Genomic DNA, 19,476 nt, shown 5'->3' on the forward strand with positions numbered 1-19,476 from the left:
TACTTACTTGTATTTGTTACTTGTAGGCTACTTAATTAATTAAATCGCAGTAGTCCTACTTCTTCCACCAGAGTAAAGTACACATTTGAGGAATCTTTACTTTATAATTATTTGAACATTTTAGTAGTTACTTTGTAGATATAAATGATTACATGTAAAACATACATTAACCACTTCAGTCCTATTTTATATGTATAGGCTATTTGAAAATAGCAGATCTACAAGCTCACAGCGCGTTGTGAGCTTGTTGATCTGCTATTTTAGTACTATTTTAGTACTTTTACTTTTGGTACTTTGAGTATATTTTGATACCAATACTTCTGTACTTTAACTCAAGTAGCTACATAATAAAAAACTGTTTTGTTTATAATTCCTCTTAGCAGACCATGGATATATAACTGTAGAATGTGCTTTTTTCTGCAAACTTCTAATAAAGTGTTCAATCAAATACTAGGACCTTTACTGTAACAGAGTATTTCTGCATTGTGGTATTGATACTTTTACTTAAGTAAAAACATGTGAGTACTTTTTCCACCAGTGACTACTTTATGTATGTATTTATTTATTTATTTATTTGATCTCAACTCCGTCGCTTTGCGTGTCTCCCTCGTCACGTGACAAGTTCCGAGCATAGGGTTCCGAGGCTTCCAACGACTTCCGTATCCTGTCTCATCACGTGACGTGGAGCCACGCTTCTCGTTTCCGCTTCCGCCCCCCCCCTCTCCTAAAAAAAAAAAGCCCACAAGCTAAGCTAGCGGTGTTAGCATCGTAGCATCGGCCGCATCATCATCAAAGCGCCGCTCCCTCTGCTAACTATTAACACATTAACACGTCACGTGACTCATTAAGTCATTAAGTCATTAATTAACACAGAGACGGTTTAATTAAAGCTTCAACAACATGTCGGCCATTCAGAGGATGAAGGTAGCGAATGAGAGACACAGTAAGACTATTACTATGAGAGGACACGTTCAGAAGACCACGGTAATTATTATTAATATTATTATTTTTATTATTAATATATAAGACTATTACTATGAGAGGACACGTTCAGAAGACCACGGTAATTATTATTATTATTATTATTAATATAAATATTAATATATAAAACTATTACTATGAGAGGACACGTCCAGAAGACCACGGTAATTATTATTATTATTATTAATATTATTATTAATATATAAGACTATTACTATGAGAGGACACGTTCAGAAGACCACGGTAATTATTATTATTATTATTATTAATATAAATATTAATATATAAAACTATTACTATGAGAGGACACGTCCAGAAGACCACGGTAATTATTATTATTATTATTAATATTATTATTAATATATAAGACTATTACTATGAGAGGACACGTTCAGAAGACCACGGTAATTATTATTATTATTATTAATATAAATATTAATATATAAAACTATTACTATGAGAGGACACGTTCAGAAGACCACGGTAATTATTAATATTATTATTAATATATAAGACTATTACTATGAGAGGACACGTTCAGAAGACCACGGTAATTATTATTATTATTATTAATATTATTATTATTAATATATAAGACTAATACTATGAGAGGACACGTCCAGAAAACCACGGTAATTATTATTAATATTATTAATATTATTATTAATATATAAGACTAATACTATGAGAGGACACGTCCAGAAGACTACGGTAATTATTATTATTATTATTAATATAAATATTAATATATAAGACTATTACTATGAGAGGACACCTTCAGGTAGACCACGGTAATTATTATTAATATTATTAATATTATTATTATTAATATATATATATAACTATTACTATGAGAGGACACGTCCAAAAGACCACGGTAATTATTATTATTATTATTATCAATATATATATATATATATATATATATATATATATATATATATATATATATATATATATATATATATATATATATATATATATATATATAACTATTGCTATGAGAGGACACGTTCAGTGATTCACATATTTTAATCCATTAAGACTGAGAAAGCATCTGTGTGATTTTTAGATGTCTTTGGGCTGTTCAAAAATAGCAGATCTACAAGCTCATAGCGCGGCACTCGGTGCCTCGGTAATAATAAAAATCGTGCAAATCTTTGAATATATTTATAGTTTTTAAAGCGAACATTTGTGACTCAAATCTGTGGTTCAGTTGGATTCTACGAATGTCTTCTAAATCCTAACAGTTTTTTTTTTTAAACCTATGTTTCTATATCAGTGGTCCTCTAACTTCATGTCAAGGACCCCCAGAATGACATGTATTTGGCCGTGAACCCCCATCTCAAAATATGTTGTTCCAGGGACCCCCCAGAAGCAAAGATTTGAGTTAAAATGTATATTATGCTCAAAGATTTGCACACATTTTCACTTTATTTCCCCAAAAATAGCAGATCTACAATTAAGCTACGAGCTTGTAGATCTGCTATATCCATAATGTCTGGGCTGGGACTTTAACTGATTCATTGTGATTAATTAATTACAGAAAATCAACAGGATTAAAAAATAATTTACGCATTTTAATCGCGCTTAGTTTTTGCACCACTGGACGAGTTTCAGGGGTACCGATCATACCGCTGCACCAAGACCGGTGGTCTGTCTGTTTATTATTTTGTCCACATATAGGTATACACAAACACAACTCTCTGTTGCTTCACAATCCTTAACAGTTTAGTTAGTCCATATTGATTTAAAAATAATAAATAAAATAGACTCCTATTGCTAGTGTTATGGCCTTTGAAGCAACAGAGAGTTTAGTTTGTGTTAGTCTGGTTTGTTCATACAGAGTTATTGGACAATAAGGTCAATCAAGATTTCTTTATTTTTATTTCTCCTAATGGTCAATGTTTCCACTGTTCTGGAATGTACTTAATGAAAGTATTGTGTTTTACTTGTGTTTGAGTCTACAGAAGGTCCATGAATGTATATAGTCTTCCTGAATCTATGAATATATTCCTATAATTGTTGCACTTTATGGTAAAACATGCACTGATCTGTTGGTGTGTTTAGAACCACCTTGATAAAAAAAACAACTATATGTTGTTGCTTAAACGTATGTATTGACTCATTGATTCACTCATATACCAACATCTGTTTTAACTGAAAAGACATCGCTTCTCAGGTCAAATATGTGATTAAACATGAGATTCATTTTGATTAATTAATTACAAAGCCTCTAATTAATTAGATTAATCGTTTTAATGGAGTCCCAGCCCTAACGTGGTTACACACAGATGTGTTCCCTGTCTTAATGGGTTAAGGGAGAGAGTCAGGGCATTCACATGTTGGTGGAAGCAACAAGGTTTTACTTTGTATCTGTCACTGATTTATTGTTTAAATGCTGTTCTAACTGTGTGTGTGTGTGTGTGTGTGTGTGTGTGTGTGTGTGTGTGTGTGTGTGTGTGTGTGTGTGTGTGTGTGTGTGTGTGTGTGTGTGTGTGTGTGTGTGTGTGTGTGTGTGTGTGTGTGTGTGTGTGTGTGTGTGTCACAGCGTCCAGTAAGTGATGACAGGTCTCCAGTAGGACCCTGGCTGTTGGCGCTCTTTGTCTTCGTAGTGTGTGGATCAGGTAAGACACGCCCCCTCATTCGCCACTATATTCCATTGTGGTCCTGGCTGTGTATTCAATTCACTGAATTCATCCAATTGAATATATATACATTAATATGCATTGTGTTATAGCTTTTTCCCTCAAGCTGTTATATAAGAAACTATGCTTAATATATTTATAATAATAATTATATAAATTCATATATTTATATAAGAAACTATGCTTAATGTATTTATAATAATAATTATATAAATTAATATATTTATATAAGAAACTATGCTTAATGTATTTATAATAATAATTATATAAATTAATATATTTATATAAGAAACTATGCTTAATGTATTTATAATAATAATTATATAAATTAATATATTTATATAAGAAACTATGCTTAATGTATTTATAATAATAATTATATAAATTAATATATTTATATAATAAACTATGCTTAATGTATTTATAATCATATGAAATGGGGTTGTTCTCGTGGTCACTGACTATGGCTCACAGCGCGGCTGTGAGCTTGTAGATATGCTATTTTTGAAAAATCATGAATTGTTTTGCAAATCTTTGAATATATATATTTAGAGAACATTTTTAACTAAAATCTTTGTTTCTCTGGATTCTACAAATGTCTTCTAAATCATAATCCTTTTTTTTAAAACTTATGTTGTTATAATATCAGTAGTTTTCAAACATTTTCATGTCAAGGACCCCCAAAATGTAAATGTATCTGACCACGGGACCCCCATCTCAAAATGTTTTGTTCCAGGGACCCCCATCTCAAAATGTTTTGTTCCAGGGACCCCCATCTGAAAATGTATTGTTCTAGGGACCCCCATCACAAGCAAAGATTTGAGTTACAAATGTTCGCTTTAAAAAATATATATATATCCAAAGATTTGCAAACATTTTCCCAATTTTCCCCCCAAAATAGCAGATCTACAGCTCATAGCATGCCGTGCTATGAGCTTGAGCGTGAGCGTTAACTACAGACTAACTACGACACATGAATGACCCTTTAATGTCGTCTGCTGTTGTTGAACCAACTGTATACTAACTGTGTGTGTGTGTGTGTGTGTGTGTGTGTGTCCCTCAGCTATCTTTCAGATTATCCAGAGCATCAGACAGGGCTTGTGATGACATCACTTCCTCCCTCCTCCGTCGCCCCCGGCAACCAAGATGCACACACACACACACACACACACACACACACACACACACACACACACACACACACACACACACACACACACACACACACACACAGTTTCCTGTTTAAAACCTGAGCTCATTTTACAAACTGTGATGTAGACTGTCTGTCTGTCTGTCTGTCTGTCTGTCTGTCTGTCTGTCTGTCTGTCTGTCTGTCTGTCATTCTCTGTGAAGGGGGAGTGTCCACAGAAAGCTCCGCCTCCTCCCAGCATTCTCGTAGGCCTTTTCTTTTTAAGTAGCCGGAGCAACCCCCTGGGGGCGTGGTTTAGAGCAAAAAAACAGGGAAAAAAACAGACATCACTGTTGCTTATTTTATGCGTAATTTATACTTAATTTATGCTTACTTTATCCGTAATTTATACTTGGTATGACGGTGTCCTGCGTCGAAATTAGAACGACGAGATTAGCGCTTCCTGGCGCTGGTGTTACATTGTTACATCGTTACATTGTTACATTGTTCAGGGGTGCACATAACAGGTGCGCATGCGCACCCAAAATAAAAAATGCGCACCACATCAGACGACGCGAGGCGCTTTTGCGTACCAACAGCTGGGACAGGAATTTCCAAGCTTTTATTTTTTAGCAAAACTAAAAAATAAAAGCTTGGAGATCGAGGCTAGGAATTTACTTCCTGAAGCCACACTCACACAATCACTCTAAAGCACCCGTCGGCCCCATGTACAGCCATTAGGCGCAGGGGTAGAGGACGCATGCTGCACGTGATTGTATGAGTGTTGACTCGCGTCGCCTCGCATCGCCTCGCTGCGTGCACGCAGCCAGCAGCGGCTGTTCGAGGCACTCGTCACCGATGATGAACGCACCGTAATGGTGCAAAATATGCCGTGAACGTCCCAATCTGGCGGATAAAATCAGCGCAGCAGCACAGGGCACCAACCTTGGGGGAATTTAGAAGCAGAGCGCCCCCCCCTCCCCCCCCCCCCCCCCCCCCGTTGACAAAACGGGACGGGACCATGCGCACCAAGTCACATCTGCAGGTGCTACTAGACCTAAAAAGTTATATGCACCCCTGACATTGTTACATTGTTACATTGTTCCGGTAGATATTTCAGTTTGGTGATTTGTGTCGATAAACGACACACGAAGGAGCCTGGCAGCGACGAGAGCTCCAGACGTTACATTATTTTATACACAAAAACGCTCCGAGCCCCCCTCCCGAAATGTACAACTAACGTGGACACACCCCTGAAGAGAGAGAGAGAGTAAAACGCGATGCATTCTCCTTTCTGACGGCGCGGTTTGGACGGTCTTTATGAACTATCACTGGGACAGTCATGACACGAGTTACGATAAAAAAAAGTCCATTTGTAGTTAAACCGCCTCCTCGTACCGACACCGCTTTACATGTCAGAAGGAATAGTTCTGTTGCGTTGAGACTTTCTGTCTCTGTCTGTCAATCATATTTATATCAATGTAACTGACATCTCTGATTGTTGGGGGCAAACACTTTGGTTTAATGTGAAAATGACTTTTTTTTGTCTTAAAGACTCTCCTCTCTTCTCCATCCATTTTTACATGCATTCGTCCAGCAGTGTCTGTCTGTCTGTCTGTCTGTCTGGTATATTGACATTTTTTATTGGTGTTTGCTAACTATTATTATTACAGTGTTTTAACTATAGTGACTATAATAATAATTACTTTTCTGGAATTGATTATCATGAAATGGAATTAATTAATTGGCGCTCTGGATGGAAAACATGTTTTGATGTGTTGATGAGAAATGATGAATATTGATGAAGATGAGATGGTAAAATGATGAATATTGATGAAGATGAGATGGTAAAATGATGAATATTGATTGATATTGTTGATTTGTTGATGAAATGTAAATTTAATATGAAGGTTGATAACATTGGCATGGAAACAGAATATGTACATGGAAGGAAACATGATTTAATTTGACATACGTGTGTGTGTGTGTGTGTGTGTGTGTGTGTGTGTGTGTGTGTGTGTGTGTGTGTGTGTGTGTGTGTGTGTGTGTGTGTGTGTGTGTGTGTGTGTGTGTGTGTGTGTGTGTGTGTGTGTGTGCGTGCGTGCGTTGTTTAAGTGAAGTGTGTTACTGTATGTTGAGCTGACTGCACAATCGTCATGGATCGATTACCCAACCAATAGTCAGTATTTATTGATCTGTCATTGAATGTATCCGTTTTTTTTTATTGGACGATGTGTCTTCACTTTGATTGGTTGTGTTGAGTTCATGCACTCTTGGGGGCGGGGGCGATATATCCACACATTTCAATATAATATCGATATCGTGATGTGAAACTACATACAATCTGCCATTTAATCATAACTAATTGAAATATTGCGATATTACATATTATTTTCACATATGTTATCGCCATATGTTTTTTTTTCTTCATAAATGAACACCCTATTTCATCATACAACAGTGCCATACAAAAGTAGTGAAAATAGCAGATCTACAAGCTCACAACTGATTTAAATCTTTTTTTAAAAATGTCAAATCTTTCAAAAAATGTGTGAGCTTGTAGATCAGCTGTTTCTTGCTTGTTTATCGTCACGATATCGAGGTATTTGATCAGAATATTATATTTGTGTGTATGTGTATCATCGCCTCGCCCTGTTCACATGTTCTATGTTTTATTGTACTGTACTGTAACTGGCATCACAGCGTTATGCCTCCAGAGGCAGACGGAGGTACTGCAGGCAGACAGACAGATTTTCACGCTGGACAAAAAGGAAAAAAAAGGCAAAACTTTTATACAAAAATAAAACACGATATTTTTCTCTAAAACAGTCTGGAGTGTGACTTCCCTTCCTAGAGACACATGTATTTCATGTATCTATATGTATTTGATAAATATGCTATCAGAAATGCTACTGTTATTTAACGCGATAGTTCACTGGTCATCAAATTATTGGCTTAGTGACAAAAACTAATAAAATGTAAAGTTTCCATGGGTTGACTAACCCATTTTGGGGTGAACTAACCCTCTAAAGGTAGGTATAGGCAATCAATGTGTTACACGGACAAATGTGTCCGTGGCTAGACTTGGCCTTGTCTGTGGTAAATTTTAGGGTTAGGGTTCCACGGACCCCTATAACTCTGAGAGTGTACAGATGTACATGTGTACACTCAGAGTCACAGACCTGTAAAGGGTCCATTTGGTTCCATATCTCTTTGTGTTGCTCTCACATTCATAGACAGATCATCTATCTGCTGGTGTTCAGTTCATACTCTGTGTTTTATCAGTTCAAGTCTAGTCAATCCATCTACCAGGAGATCTAGAGCATTGGTTCTCAAAGTGGGGTCCGGGGACCCCCAGGGGTCCTTGAGGGAGTTCCAGGGGGTCCCCAGCTAAATGATAGATTAGGCACCAAATGGACCCTTATGGGTCTGTAACTCTGAGAGTGTACAAATGGAACCAAATGGACCCTAACGGGTCCATTTGGTTCCATTTGTACACTCTCAGAGTTACATTGACATAGATTTTACAATACAATTTGCGGTCCAAGTGATAGAAATGCCATTAAATGGGGGTCCGTAGCCTAATGCATGTCAAACTGGGGGTCCTTGAAATTAAAATGGTTGAGAATCACTGCTAGAGCCGTAAAAAATCTTCTCTTATGGGGGTCCCATATCTTTTCAAATGGGGGTCCACGGGCTAATAAGTGTCAATTTGGGGGTCCCTGGCATGAAAAAGTTTGAGAACCACTGCACTAGAGAACTTTGTGCTTCTGTACTTTGACTTTGGACTCTTTTTCTCAGAGCACCTTCTTGTCCTATGTATGTAATGCTGTACTTATAAGGATCACATCTTTGTTTTCGTGTGTGTGTGTGTGTGTGTGTGTGTGTGTGTGTGTGTGTGTGTGCGTGCGTGCGTGCGTGTGTGTGTGTGTGTGTGTGTGTGTCTCTCTCTCTCTCTCTCTCTCTCTCTCTCTCTCTCTCTCTCTCTCTCACAGTGACGTCATAAAGCAGACAACATGGCGGACATGGAGGAAGAAGGTAAATGAAGCCGAAAATATAAACAACACATTAAAAACACACAAACACACTTATTAACACACACACACACACACACACACACACACACGCACGCACGCACGCACGCACGCACGCGCACACACACACACACACACACACACACACACACACACACACACACTCTCTCTAAGCAGCAGTACACTAGTTAGTGTTAGCATTAGCATTAGCATCATGTAAACAAACATGTTATGTGTGTCATAATAATTCATAACGTGACGTCATGCTGTCTGTCTTCACGCGCACGTCGCGGCGGACGTGCTTGCGTGTGTGTGTGACGTCATGTGTACCCCATGACGTAATGAATGAACTGTGTTGTTGTTTGTGTGAAAGTATCATGGAGTTAGCATGTTAGCATGCTATGCTAGCTGTGGGTGTAGCTGCGTGCTAACTGCTAACAGCGGTGGAGCTGGAGCTCCTCGGGCCGGGCTGAGGGCTCCTGAGGCCGGCCATGAGACACAGGACACTCCCCTGTCTGTGGAGCTCAGTGTGTCACATCATGTATACTTTATACCAGTGGTTCTCAAAGTGGGGTCCGGGGACCCCCAGGGGTACTTGAGGGGGTTCCAGGGGGTCCCCAGCTAAATGATGGATAGGAACCAAATGGACCCTTATGGGTCTATAACTCTGAGAGTGTACAAATGGAACCAAATGGACCCTAACGGGTCCATTTGGTTCCATGTGTACACTCTCAGAGTTAAATTAACATTGGTTTTACAATGTGAATTGGGGTCCCAGAGATAGAAATGTCATTAAATGGGGGTCCGTAGCCTCTAATGCATGTCAAACTGGGGGTCCTTTGAAGTTAAAATGGTTGAGAATCACTGCTAGAGAGCCGTAAAAACCTTCTCTTATTGGGGTCCCTGGCTTATCTTTTCAAATGGGGGTCCGCGGGCTAATAAGTGTCAAATAGGGGGTCCTTGACATGAAAAAGTTTGAGAACCACTGCTTTATACTTTACATTACTTAATGACATTTTTTTTTATTTTTATTTTTTTACGTTTTGGACCAAATGACTAGTTAGTTAGTTTATTTATTTCAGTCATGATTTTTGTTTTTAACAGTTGAACAAACAGACAGTGATGGAAAAGGCACTCAAATGTTTTACTTAAAGGGTCAGACCACTTTGTTAGAGGTTTGTGTCGTGTAGTTACCTTGCCATGATGTAACTCTTAAGGTGGACAATACATAAAGAGTAATTACTCCATTGATTAGAAATTAATGCTCCTCATTGACTTACATTGTACGCTGAAACAGATCTCAAAGTCACTCTTTTAGCATGTAAACAAATTTAAACAAAGTCGATTCAGACAATATAGAACATCATCAAACCCACTACTGTTTTTTTTTTAAATAAAAATGTTAATTTACTGTTGATTTAGCTATTTTTATTAGAAAGAAAACCTGGACTGGATCGGCGGATCCGGATCTTCAAATAGTAAAATCATCAGGAAGTTGACATTTTTATTCAAAAAAACAAACAGTAGTGGGTTTGGTTCTATATTGTCTGAATCAGCTTAGTTTGTGTTCGTTTACGTGCTAAAAGAGTGACTTTGAGATCTGTTTTACCGTACAATGTAAGTCAATGAGGAGCATATTTTGAATGATCAATTTCTAAACTATGGAGCAATTATTTTAGATGTCTTGTCCACCTTTGGAGTTACATCATGACATGGTGACTACACAACCCAAACCTCTACCATAGTCCAGGGGCCAGGCCATTTTTTGGTACCACCTAAGGTGACCGTAAAGTTTTTGTATTTTTGTCTTCCTACATGTCTCTAGTTTATATTTTGGTATGATAACCCTTCCAATCTTGTAGCTTAATGGCAGTTATCACTACCTACCGGCTAATGTATCCGGTAGGAGACACAAAGTAGAATCTTTGTGTCTCCTACACACGGGCATCAAATTATTGCGACAAAAAACAAAATATATCCATGAATTCAAGGCTTCATGGGGTGTGCAATTGATAGAAAATAAATCCTTTTTTGGGTGAACTCCTCCTTTAAGTTTCCCAGGGGGACTCTCTACCCATTCAGCTATGACCACCCTAGACCGAAGGAGGGTAAACTTTTACAAGCTTATGGAAAGCAGTCTTTTTGCAAACACCAAAAATCTGAGAAGTTATCAATTGCACACCCCATGAAGCCTTGAATACATGGATATATTTTGTTTTTTGTCGCAATAATTTGATGCCCGGGTGTAGGAGACACAAAGATTCTACTTTGTGTCTCCTACCGGATACATTAGCCAGTAGGTAGTGATAACTGCCATTAAGCTACAAAATTGGAAGGGTTATCATACCAAAATATAAACTAGAGACATGTAGGAAGACAAAAATACAAAAACTTTACGGTCACCTTAGGTGGTACCATTTTGTGAAAATATCAGTGTTGGCCCCTGGACTACCACAGTGGTCTTACCCTTTAAGTGGAGTGTAGACACTGAGCTTTCCTTTCAGCACCACAACCTCTGCATCTGCTCCATCATGTTTAGAATGACCATCAAAGCTCCATCATGTTTAGTATTTGCATCAAAGCCCTCATGATGATACAAACCAGACTTTATTTTGTAAACAGTGTTTGTTAAGGTGACTTTCCACCAGACAGACTACATCAGACTCCTAGTCTGTTGGTAAAAGTTGTCATTTAGTTCATCACAAGCAGTTTGGGCTGATCTGCACATTGTTGTTGCTTTAGCAGGCTGGCCTGCCAGCGTTGCCAGGTCTGCTTATTATAAGGGGCTTTGGGCTTGTTTTCCTGTAAAACAATCAGCGCTGGTTGATATTCAGTTAATGCAGGTTGCTTTTGTTTGGGCTTGGTCTTCACTACGGTGAGGTTTGCAGGCTGTGGGACCGCGTGTCTGGCTTTAATATGATTTGACATCACTGATGTTGTTGACGACGAGTGATACTCATACTTTGTGTTGCACAGTTTGCATGGCACTGTTTTATCCTCAATCATCAACAAAATCATCTCACACCCACACTCTGTATGTGAAGCTGACACTTCAAGCAGCACAAGCAGGACTAGTCGGCGAGCACTACATCATATTGTTGCTACAGTGTCTCACAAAGTAGCAAAGATAGCTGAGCTTGTAGATCTGCTCATTTTGAAAAATCAGTTGTGCAAAATCTTTGAAAAGAAACATATTTTTTTCATTTGTTTGCTTCTGGTGGTCCCTGGAACAAAACATTTTGAGATGTGGGTCCCTGGAACAACACATTTAGAGATGGGGGTCCCTCCAACATTTTCATGTCAAGGACCCCAAAATGATATGTATTTGGCTGCGGACCCCCCATTTCAAAATATGTTGTTCCAGGGACCCCCAGAAGCACAGATCAGAGTAAAAAAAAATGCTCTAAAAAAAAATATATATATATATATATATTTATATATATATTTGAAGATTTGCACACACACATTTAAAAAGAAAATGTAGATCTACAAGCTCATAGCGTGGCACTATGAGCATGTAGATCTACTCTTGTTTATCTGCGCTCCTCTCCTCTCCTCTCCTCTCCTCTCCTCTCCTCTCCTCTCCTCTCCTCTCCTCTCCTCTCCTCTGGTTGCTAGGTAACAGAGTTATATTGAAGAACAGTGGAGTGCAGTTAGAGTGTGAGAGAGAGAGAGAGAGAGAGCGAGAGAGAGAGCATCAGTACACAACAACGCATTGAGTGGTTGAAGTTCCCTGCAGTGCCATCTAGTGAGGTTCCAGCGCTGTGGTGTAAAAACGTGATTTCCTCTTCCTGTCCTACAGGGTCCCACTTCCTGTTGCTTTGACTGGTCGCCATGAGCAACAACAAGATGGTTTCCACGGAGACAGGTGAGCGTCATCATCATCATCATCCCAAACCCCGCCCACATCACATGACACAGACCAGTGGTTCTCAAACAGTGGGTCAGGACTCACTGGTCTGTTTGTTTGTAGGAAACAATAAAACATGTTTTATTGTTTCCTACATTTTAGTTTTTAGCGGCGCTAGCCGCTCTATACCAGTGGTTCTCAAACTTTTTCATGTCAAGGACCCCCAAATTGACACTTATTACCCCACGGACCCCCATTTGAAAAGATATGCCAGGGACCCCCATAAGAGAAGATTTTTATGGCTCTCTAGCAGTGATTCTCAACCATTTTAATTTCAAGGACCCCCAGTTTGACATGCATTAGGGCTACGGACCCCCCATTTAATGGCATTTATACCTCTGGGACCCCAATTCATTTTGTAAAATCAATGTTAATGTAACTCTGAGAGTGTACAAATGGAACCAATGTTCCATTTGTACACTCTCAGAGTTACAGACCCATAAGGGTCCATTTGGTTCCTGTCCATCATTTAGCTGGGGACCCCCTGGAACCCCCTCAAGTACCCCTAGGGGTCCCCGGACCCCACTTTGAGAACCAATGCTCTATACCTTTAGGTATAGAGCGGATCCTGCTCTATACCTAACTTTGTCCGTGTTCACTGTCAACGTTCTGATTGGTCAGACCCGTCAACGTTCTGATTGGTCAGACCCGTCAACAAAGTGATTGGTCAAGCTTCACGTGACACGTGGCTATAAATACATTATAAACACATATCGATGACAACATGTATCAAAGGCGCCGCTACCTTCACACTGGGTGTGATTTTTAATTATTGATTGAAGTTAAACACAATGTAAACGTTTTTCCAAAAGAATTCCATTGAAAAGGTTTTAAAAATCCATTCATTAGAGGAGATTTTCTTTTCTTTTTTTAAGAAGTAGTGAAAATTGCAGATCTACAAGCTCAGAGCTGGTAGATCTGATGCAATTGTCACTCTGGGTCCTGGGGAGACGTCAAATTTCTCTTTGGGGTCTGGAGCTAAAACAGGTTTGGAACCTCTGGCCTAATGTATACAGGACATAATAGAACCTCTGGCCTAATGTATACAGGACATAATAGAACCTCTGGTCTCATGTATACAGGACATAATAGAGCACCGAAGTCTGACGTAATTTACACATCCTAGGTTTGTCTACCTGGTTCGTGGTTTCCCACCCCCATTCTGAATCCCCATAGACATATTTAATATCGCGTCAAATAAACTAATGACCCGGTGGTTTGACTCTTATGGATATGAAGCATCAACTGACAGTGAGAAAACATTAATGTTACTTCCACCGAATTAGTTACATTTTCACCAGAAACAGACTGTATGAAATATAAGTGACTGACTATCATAAACTATACAGAACCTCCTCCCTATATATATATATATATATATATATATATATATATATATATATATATATATATATATATATATATATATATATATATATATATATATATATATATATATATATATATATATATATATAAAAATGATACAGAACCTCCTCCCTGACAATATCACAGAGACAGTTTGTTTATTTTTGGATCACAATTCTTATATGAGATGATTCTATGATGACACAATGTTATTCTCCATAGAGACATTACTTTACGAACCAGGGGATGAACGAGTGACATCAGGACTTCTGTACTCTATAGATCTACAAGCTAACAACGCGTTGCCTGATACGTTGTGAGCTTGTAGATTTGTTCTTTTTGTCACATGTCTGTCTAGACGGCACCCTGGAGGAAGAGCCTCCTTATTGGTTGATCCAGGCCTCGACATTTAGGGGAAATAAAACCTTATGGAAACGTTTTTAAAATCCATGGTTAGAAATGTGCGTTGTCTACAGACATACAAACATCTACACATCTTTCAATACAACATATATTTTTAAACAACATTTGTAACTCAAATCTTTGGGCGGGGGGGTCCCTGAAACAACATATTTTGATGGGGTCTGTGGACAAAAACATTTTGAGAACCACTGATATTATAGAAACAGGTTTTTCATAAAACTGTTAGGATTTAGAACAGTGGTGCTCAAACTTTTTCATGTCAAGGACCCCCAAAATGATATGAATTTGGCTGCGGACCCCCATCTCAAATATGTTGTTCCAGGGACCCCCCCAGGGGCAAATATTTGAGGTAAAAATGTGGTTTTAAAAAAATATATATACAAAGGTTTGCACAAATGTTCAAGAATTTTCAAAAATAGCAGATCTACAAGCTCATAGCGCCGCGCTATGAGCTTGTAGATCTGCTATTTTTGAAAAGCTAAAGTATAAAAGGTTAACATTATTGTGATGCTATATTAACACATTTTGCTGGGGACCCCCTGGAACACCCCCCCCCCCCCCCCCCAAGTACCCCACTTTGAGAACCGATGATTTAGAAGACATGTAGACATTGTAGAATCCCCCAGAAGCAAAGATTTGAGTTTAAAATGTTCGCTTTAAAATTATACATATTATATATAATTAAAGATTTGCAAAAACAAATCACAGATGTGTTCCTACAGTTTGTGAATCCCTGAACTAGACTAAACTAAACTAAGACATTTCAGATGACTAACATATTGTAAAGACTAAAGCCTAAAACATCAACATGAACACTGTTCTTATAGGAACCATTTAGTTATGATTAAATACATATTGTCTGTGTGAACACACAATATGAACACAGAGTGTTGAATGGGTTAATATCTGCCTCTATGTGGAGTTTTATGACACATGTGTTTATGACAGGCCTGTTTTGAAAGAAACCATTAATTCACAGATTGAATTGATAGAACTTTGTGTGTGTGTGTGTGTGTGTGTGTGTGTGTGTGTGTGTGTGTGTGTGTGTGTGTGTGTGTGTGTGTGTGCGCGTGTGCGTGTGCATGTGCATGTAACAGACAACAGAGGGATGAAGGTGTTTGTTCCTAACAAGCTGTTGGAGTGTTTACCTCGATGTGCGTCACTGCCTAAAGAACGCCTTCGCTGGAACACCAACGAGGTACATACACACACACACACGCACGCACGCACGCACGCACGCACGCACGCACGCACGCACGCACGCACGCACGCACACACACACACACACACACACACACACACACACACACACACACACACACACACACACACACACACACACACACACACACACACACACACACACACACACACACACACACACACACACACACACACACACACACACACACACACACACACACACACAGCCATGGTGGGCTGGCCACCATGGCCGACAGGATTATATTTTATCGGCCAAAGAATACATTTATCGGCCATATATTATAATTAACGTCACAACTACTACTACTAATAACTACTACTAATAACTACTACTAATATACACTAATAACTAACCCGTAGGCCTACTGTGCTGATTAGGAGGAGACACAGCTGTGTAAAGAGCTTTGTGCTTCACCGTACGCCGTACAGTGTTATGGCGTTTAAAAAATAGCAGACATACAAGCTCACAACGCAGCGCGTTGCGACGTGCTGTGAGCTTGTAGCTCTGAGATTTTCAACGCACGACACCATGGTACAACAAATTGGCTAATCTATAACTGCAGCGCACAGCAGCAGCAGCAGAAAATTAAACCACACAGTCAGATCATGATAAAAACAGCATTTTCCCAACCGGCCACGGTGGCCGGTTGTGTTTATAATTACCGGCCAATTAAACATTTTACCGGTCAATGGCCGATAAATACCGCTGATCCCTGACACACACACACCTTTACGAAAAACAGCAGGAAACAGCAGATCTACAGGCTCAACGGCTCACGTTGCAAGGCGAGCTTGTTGATCTGCTATTTTCACTATGGAAAAAAAATATATAAAATATATATATATATATCTTACAGGGAGATTGGCATTCCAGGGAGAATGGAAAAGAAGCTCTTATTTTCACCACCCGTCCGCCCCCCAGGCAATTCTGTAGAACCAACGCTAGAGGGCAATAAAAGACAGACATGAGTCCCACACCACACACACACGCATGCACACGCGCACAAACGAGCACGCAAACATGCATGCGCGCACACACACACACACACACACACACACACACACACACACACACACACACACACACACACACACACACACACACACACACACACACACACACACACACACACGCGAAGCACAAGGGGGCGAGCCTGAGGGGGTGGGCTGGCGGGCTATGTTAGTGCAGCGAGTGGCAGTTGGGGCAAAGCATAGAGGGGCAAACACAGTCCCCACAACATCATTTACCATTCTGTGCCTATCGGTACATAACTCGGACGACGCTTACTCGACTAGCTGCTAGCAGACCATCGGCCGGTCGTCGCGGGCACTCGCGCATGGAGGCGCTCGGGCGCGACTTCCTCGGCCTCAAGGTCTGCTGAGTCGGCGCGCCTCCGTCATGGTCCAAAACTATACTTTATCGGCGAAAAAAAGTAGTCCGCGGTTGTTTGAAAAAGTAATGTCCCAAGTGGGAGTCAAACCCAGACCCCCAGTGGTAGTGGATGGGGAGTCCAATGATTATGGAAGTGCGCCACTGAGGCCGGTATGTATGTATATCCATGTTGTCGTCCTCGCATCACTGCCCCGCCCCGAGCCTAAAAACAAGCGCTCCACTTCCAATCTCCCTGGAATGCCAATCTACCTGTGACATATATATTCATGTTGACAGTATGATATTATTAAATATGTCAGTCATTAGTTAGTGTATTTAAGTTATATACATAACTTATATTATAACTATCTTTAACTATATAAGTATAAATATCATATTATTTGTCTGTGTATGTAAGTAATGTAGAAGGATAATATAACATGTTTTTTTTTGTGTAGGAAATAGCTTCCTATCTGATCTCATTTGACAAGCATGAAGAGTGGCTCTCCTGTTCTCTGAAAACAAGGTAAACACACTCACACATTCATATAATATACATACACATGACATCCATTTAATAACCTTTATAACCAGGTATAACATGTAAGGGTTGTGTAATCATGGAATGAGCAACACAGCTAAACTTGTGGGTAAACAATGTGCCAAAAAAAATCCCCCAATATGTTTCTGTTGGTAATGGCTCTCGTGTTGACAGACCTGTCAGGTGTGTGACTGACACATGAACACGGGTTCTACAACTCTGACGTCTGTCTGTGGTTCCGTTTGCAAAGCTTGTCTGTAAATCTGTGTAAGAAACCCTCTGGTTCCTCAGTGAAGCTACAGGCTGAGGAACCGCTGTTCTCTTCTTGGGTTGTTGTCTTCCTTTGACTTCACAGAACTTTGGTCCTAAGTGTGTAAATCCATGGTTCTCAAAGTGGGGTCCGGGGACCCCCAGGGGTCCTTGAGGGGGTTCCAGGGGGTCCCCAGCTAAATGATGGATAGGAACCAAATGGACCCTTATGGGTCTGTAACTCTGAGAGTGTACAAATGGAACCAAATGGACCCTAACGGGTCCATTTGGTTCCATTTGTACACTCTCAGAGTTACATTAACATTGATTTTACAATATAAATTGGGGTCCCAGAGACATAAATGCCATTAAATGGGGGTCCGTAGCCCTAATGCATGTCAAACTGGGGGTCCTTGAAATTAAAATGGTTGAAAATCACTGCTAGAGAGCCGTAACAGTCTTCTCTTATGGGGGTCCCTGGCATATGTTTTCAAATGGGGGTCCGTGGGCTAATAAGTGTCTATTTGGGGGTCCTTGACCTGAAAAAGTTTGAGAACCACTGGTTTAAATGGTTCCAGGGCTGACACCAAATAATGCTGTCACTCTGCATAACAGAACTCCAGCTGCACTGGCCCTGTTGCATCATGGGGTCTTAACGAGAGTGATTACATTACATTACATTACATTACATTACAGTCATTTAGCAGACGCTTTTATCCAAAGCGACTTACAATAAGTGTATTCAACATAGGTAGGGAACGAAAACTACTAATCACCAGAGGTTTTAAGTACATTTCCTGCAAAAACAAGCAACCAAGAGTATACCTAGCGCTAAGGTAAAAGTGCAATATATCAGCTACCTACTTTCTTAAACAGATGAGACAAAAATGGCAAAATCAAATGAGCACGAGCTAAAACAAATAAGTGTATTGACTAAACAAGATCCAATAAAACAATACAAAAATAAAACAAGAGTTCGTACAACTAGTTAACAACAAGTAAGCCAGGCAAAGAGGAAGGATAGTGTTTCCTGAAGAGGTGGGTTTTCAGCCTGCGGCGAAAGATGGGCAGTGACTCTGCTGTCCTGACATCAGTGGGAAGTTCATTCCACCACTGTGGGGCCAGAACGATTACCAACAGAAGCATATTGGGGGATTTGGGCCATTTTTGGGGGTTGAGCTATACCTACACGTATTTCTCATTTCTCGTTGGCCAGATCCTTACAAGCTGTACCTCGTTGTAAAGGTGTGAAGGTGATGATATAAAATACAACAGCAATTGATATTTTTGAAGGGGAGAAATAATCGACCGAGGAGGTTATTAAAACAAACATATTAGTTAGGGGCAGGACTATTAAAACATCTGCCTGAGGCAGACCAAATATCATTTGAGGTTAAAAACCGCCAATTTATCACATATTTGGTTAAAATGTGTTTTTTTTCTTTCATCACAAGCAAGAAAGTGTGTTTACATCCAACAAAAAAATTAATAGGTTTCATGTCGCTTTAATACTGTTTGTCTTTGTCTGTGTGTGTGCGTGTGGGTGTGGGTGTGGGTGTGTGTGTGTGTGTGTGTGTGTGTGTGTGTGTGTGTGTGT

General features: G+C 39.6%; 2 protein-coding genes across 2 annotated transcripts in view; both read left to right on the plus strand.

Annotated features, from left to right (window-relative positions):
- The first annotated feature begins 746 nt into the window (after positions 1-746).
- Positions 747-7,578, plus strand: LOC311035215 (stress-associated endoplasmic reticulum protein 2). The gene is made up of 3 exons (XM_084043298.1): positions 747-984; positions 3,533-3,608; positions 4,693-7,578. Exons 1-3 carry the CDS (start codon positions 901-903, stop codon positions 4,731-4,733), a joined length of 201 nt encoding a protein of 66 aa, XP_083899424.1. The 5' UTR covers positions 747-900; the 3' UTR covers positions 4,734-7,578.
- Positions 7,579-8,745: 1,167 nt separating this feature from the next.
- Positions 8,746-19,476, plus strand: part of camta2 (calmodulin binding transcription activator 2) — an 83,872-nt gene continuing 73,141 nt past the window's right edge. The window contains exons 1-4 of the mRNA XM_084042783.1: positions 8,746-8,796; positions 12,595-12,660; positions 15,591-15,691; positions 17,548-17,615. Of these exons, the coding sequence (XP_083898909.1) occupies positions 12,627-12,660; positions 15,591-15,691; positions 17,548-17,615 (203 nt within the window). The 5' untranslated portion in view covers positions 8,746-8,796; positions 12,595-12,626. The remainder of the gene's footprint in view (positions 8,797-12,594; positions 12,661-15,590; positions 15,692-17,547; positions 17,616-19,476) is intronic.

Source organism: Gymnoscopelus microlampas, assembly GCF_963454915.1.
Source record: "Gymnoscopelus microlampas genome assembly, chromosome: 19".
Taxonomy (NCBI): Eukaryota; Metazoa; Chordata; class Actinopteri; order Myctophiformes; family Myctophidae; genus Gymnoscopelus; species Gymnoscopelus microlampas.

Excerpts from the sequence above, each read along its gene's own strand:
- LOC311035215 (XM_084043298.1), top strand. The coding sequence starts at position 901 with ATGTCGGCCATTCAGAGGATGAAGGTAGCGAATGAGAGACACAGTAAG. Across the intron at positions 985-3,532 it reads GACACGTTCAGAAGACCACG|CGTCCAGTAAGTGATGACAG; the intron begins GTAATTATTATT and ends TGTGTGTCACAG. Across the intron at positions 3,609-4,692 it reads CTTCGTAGTGTGTGGATCAG|CTATCTTTCAGATTATCCAG; the intron begins GTAAGACACGCC and ends TGTGTCCCTCAG.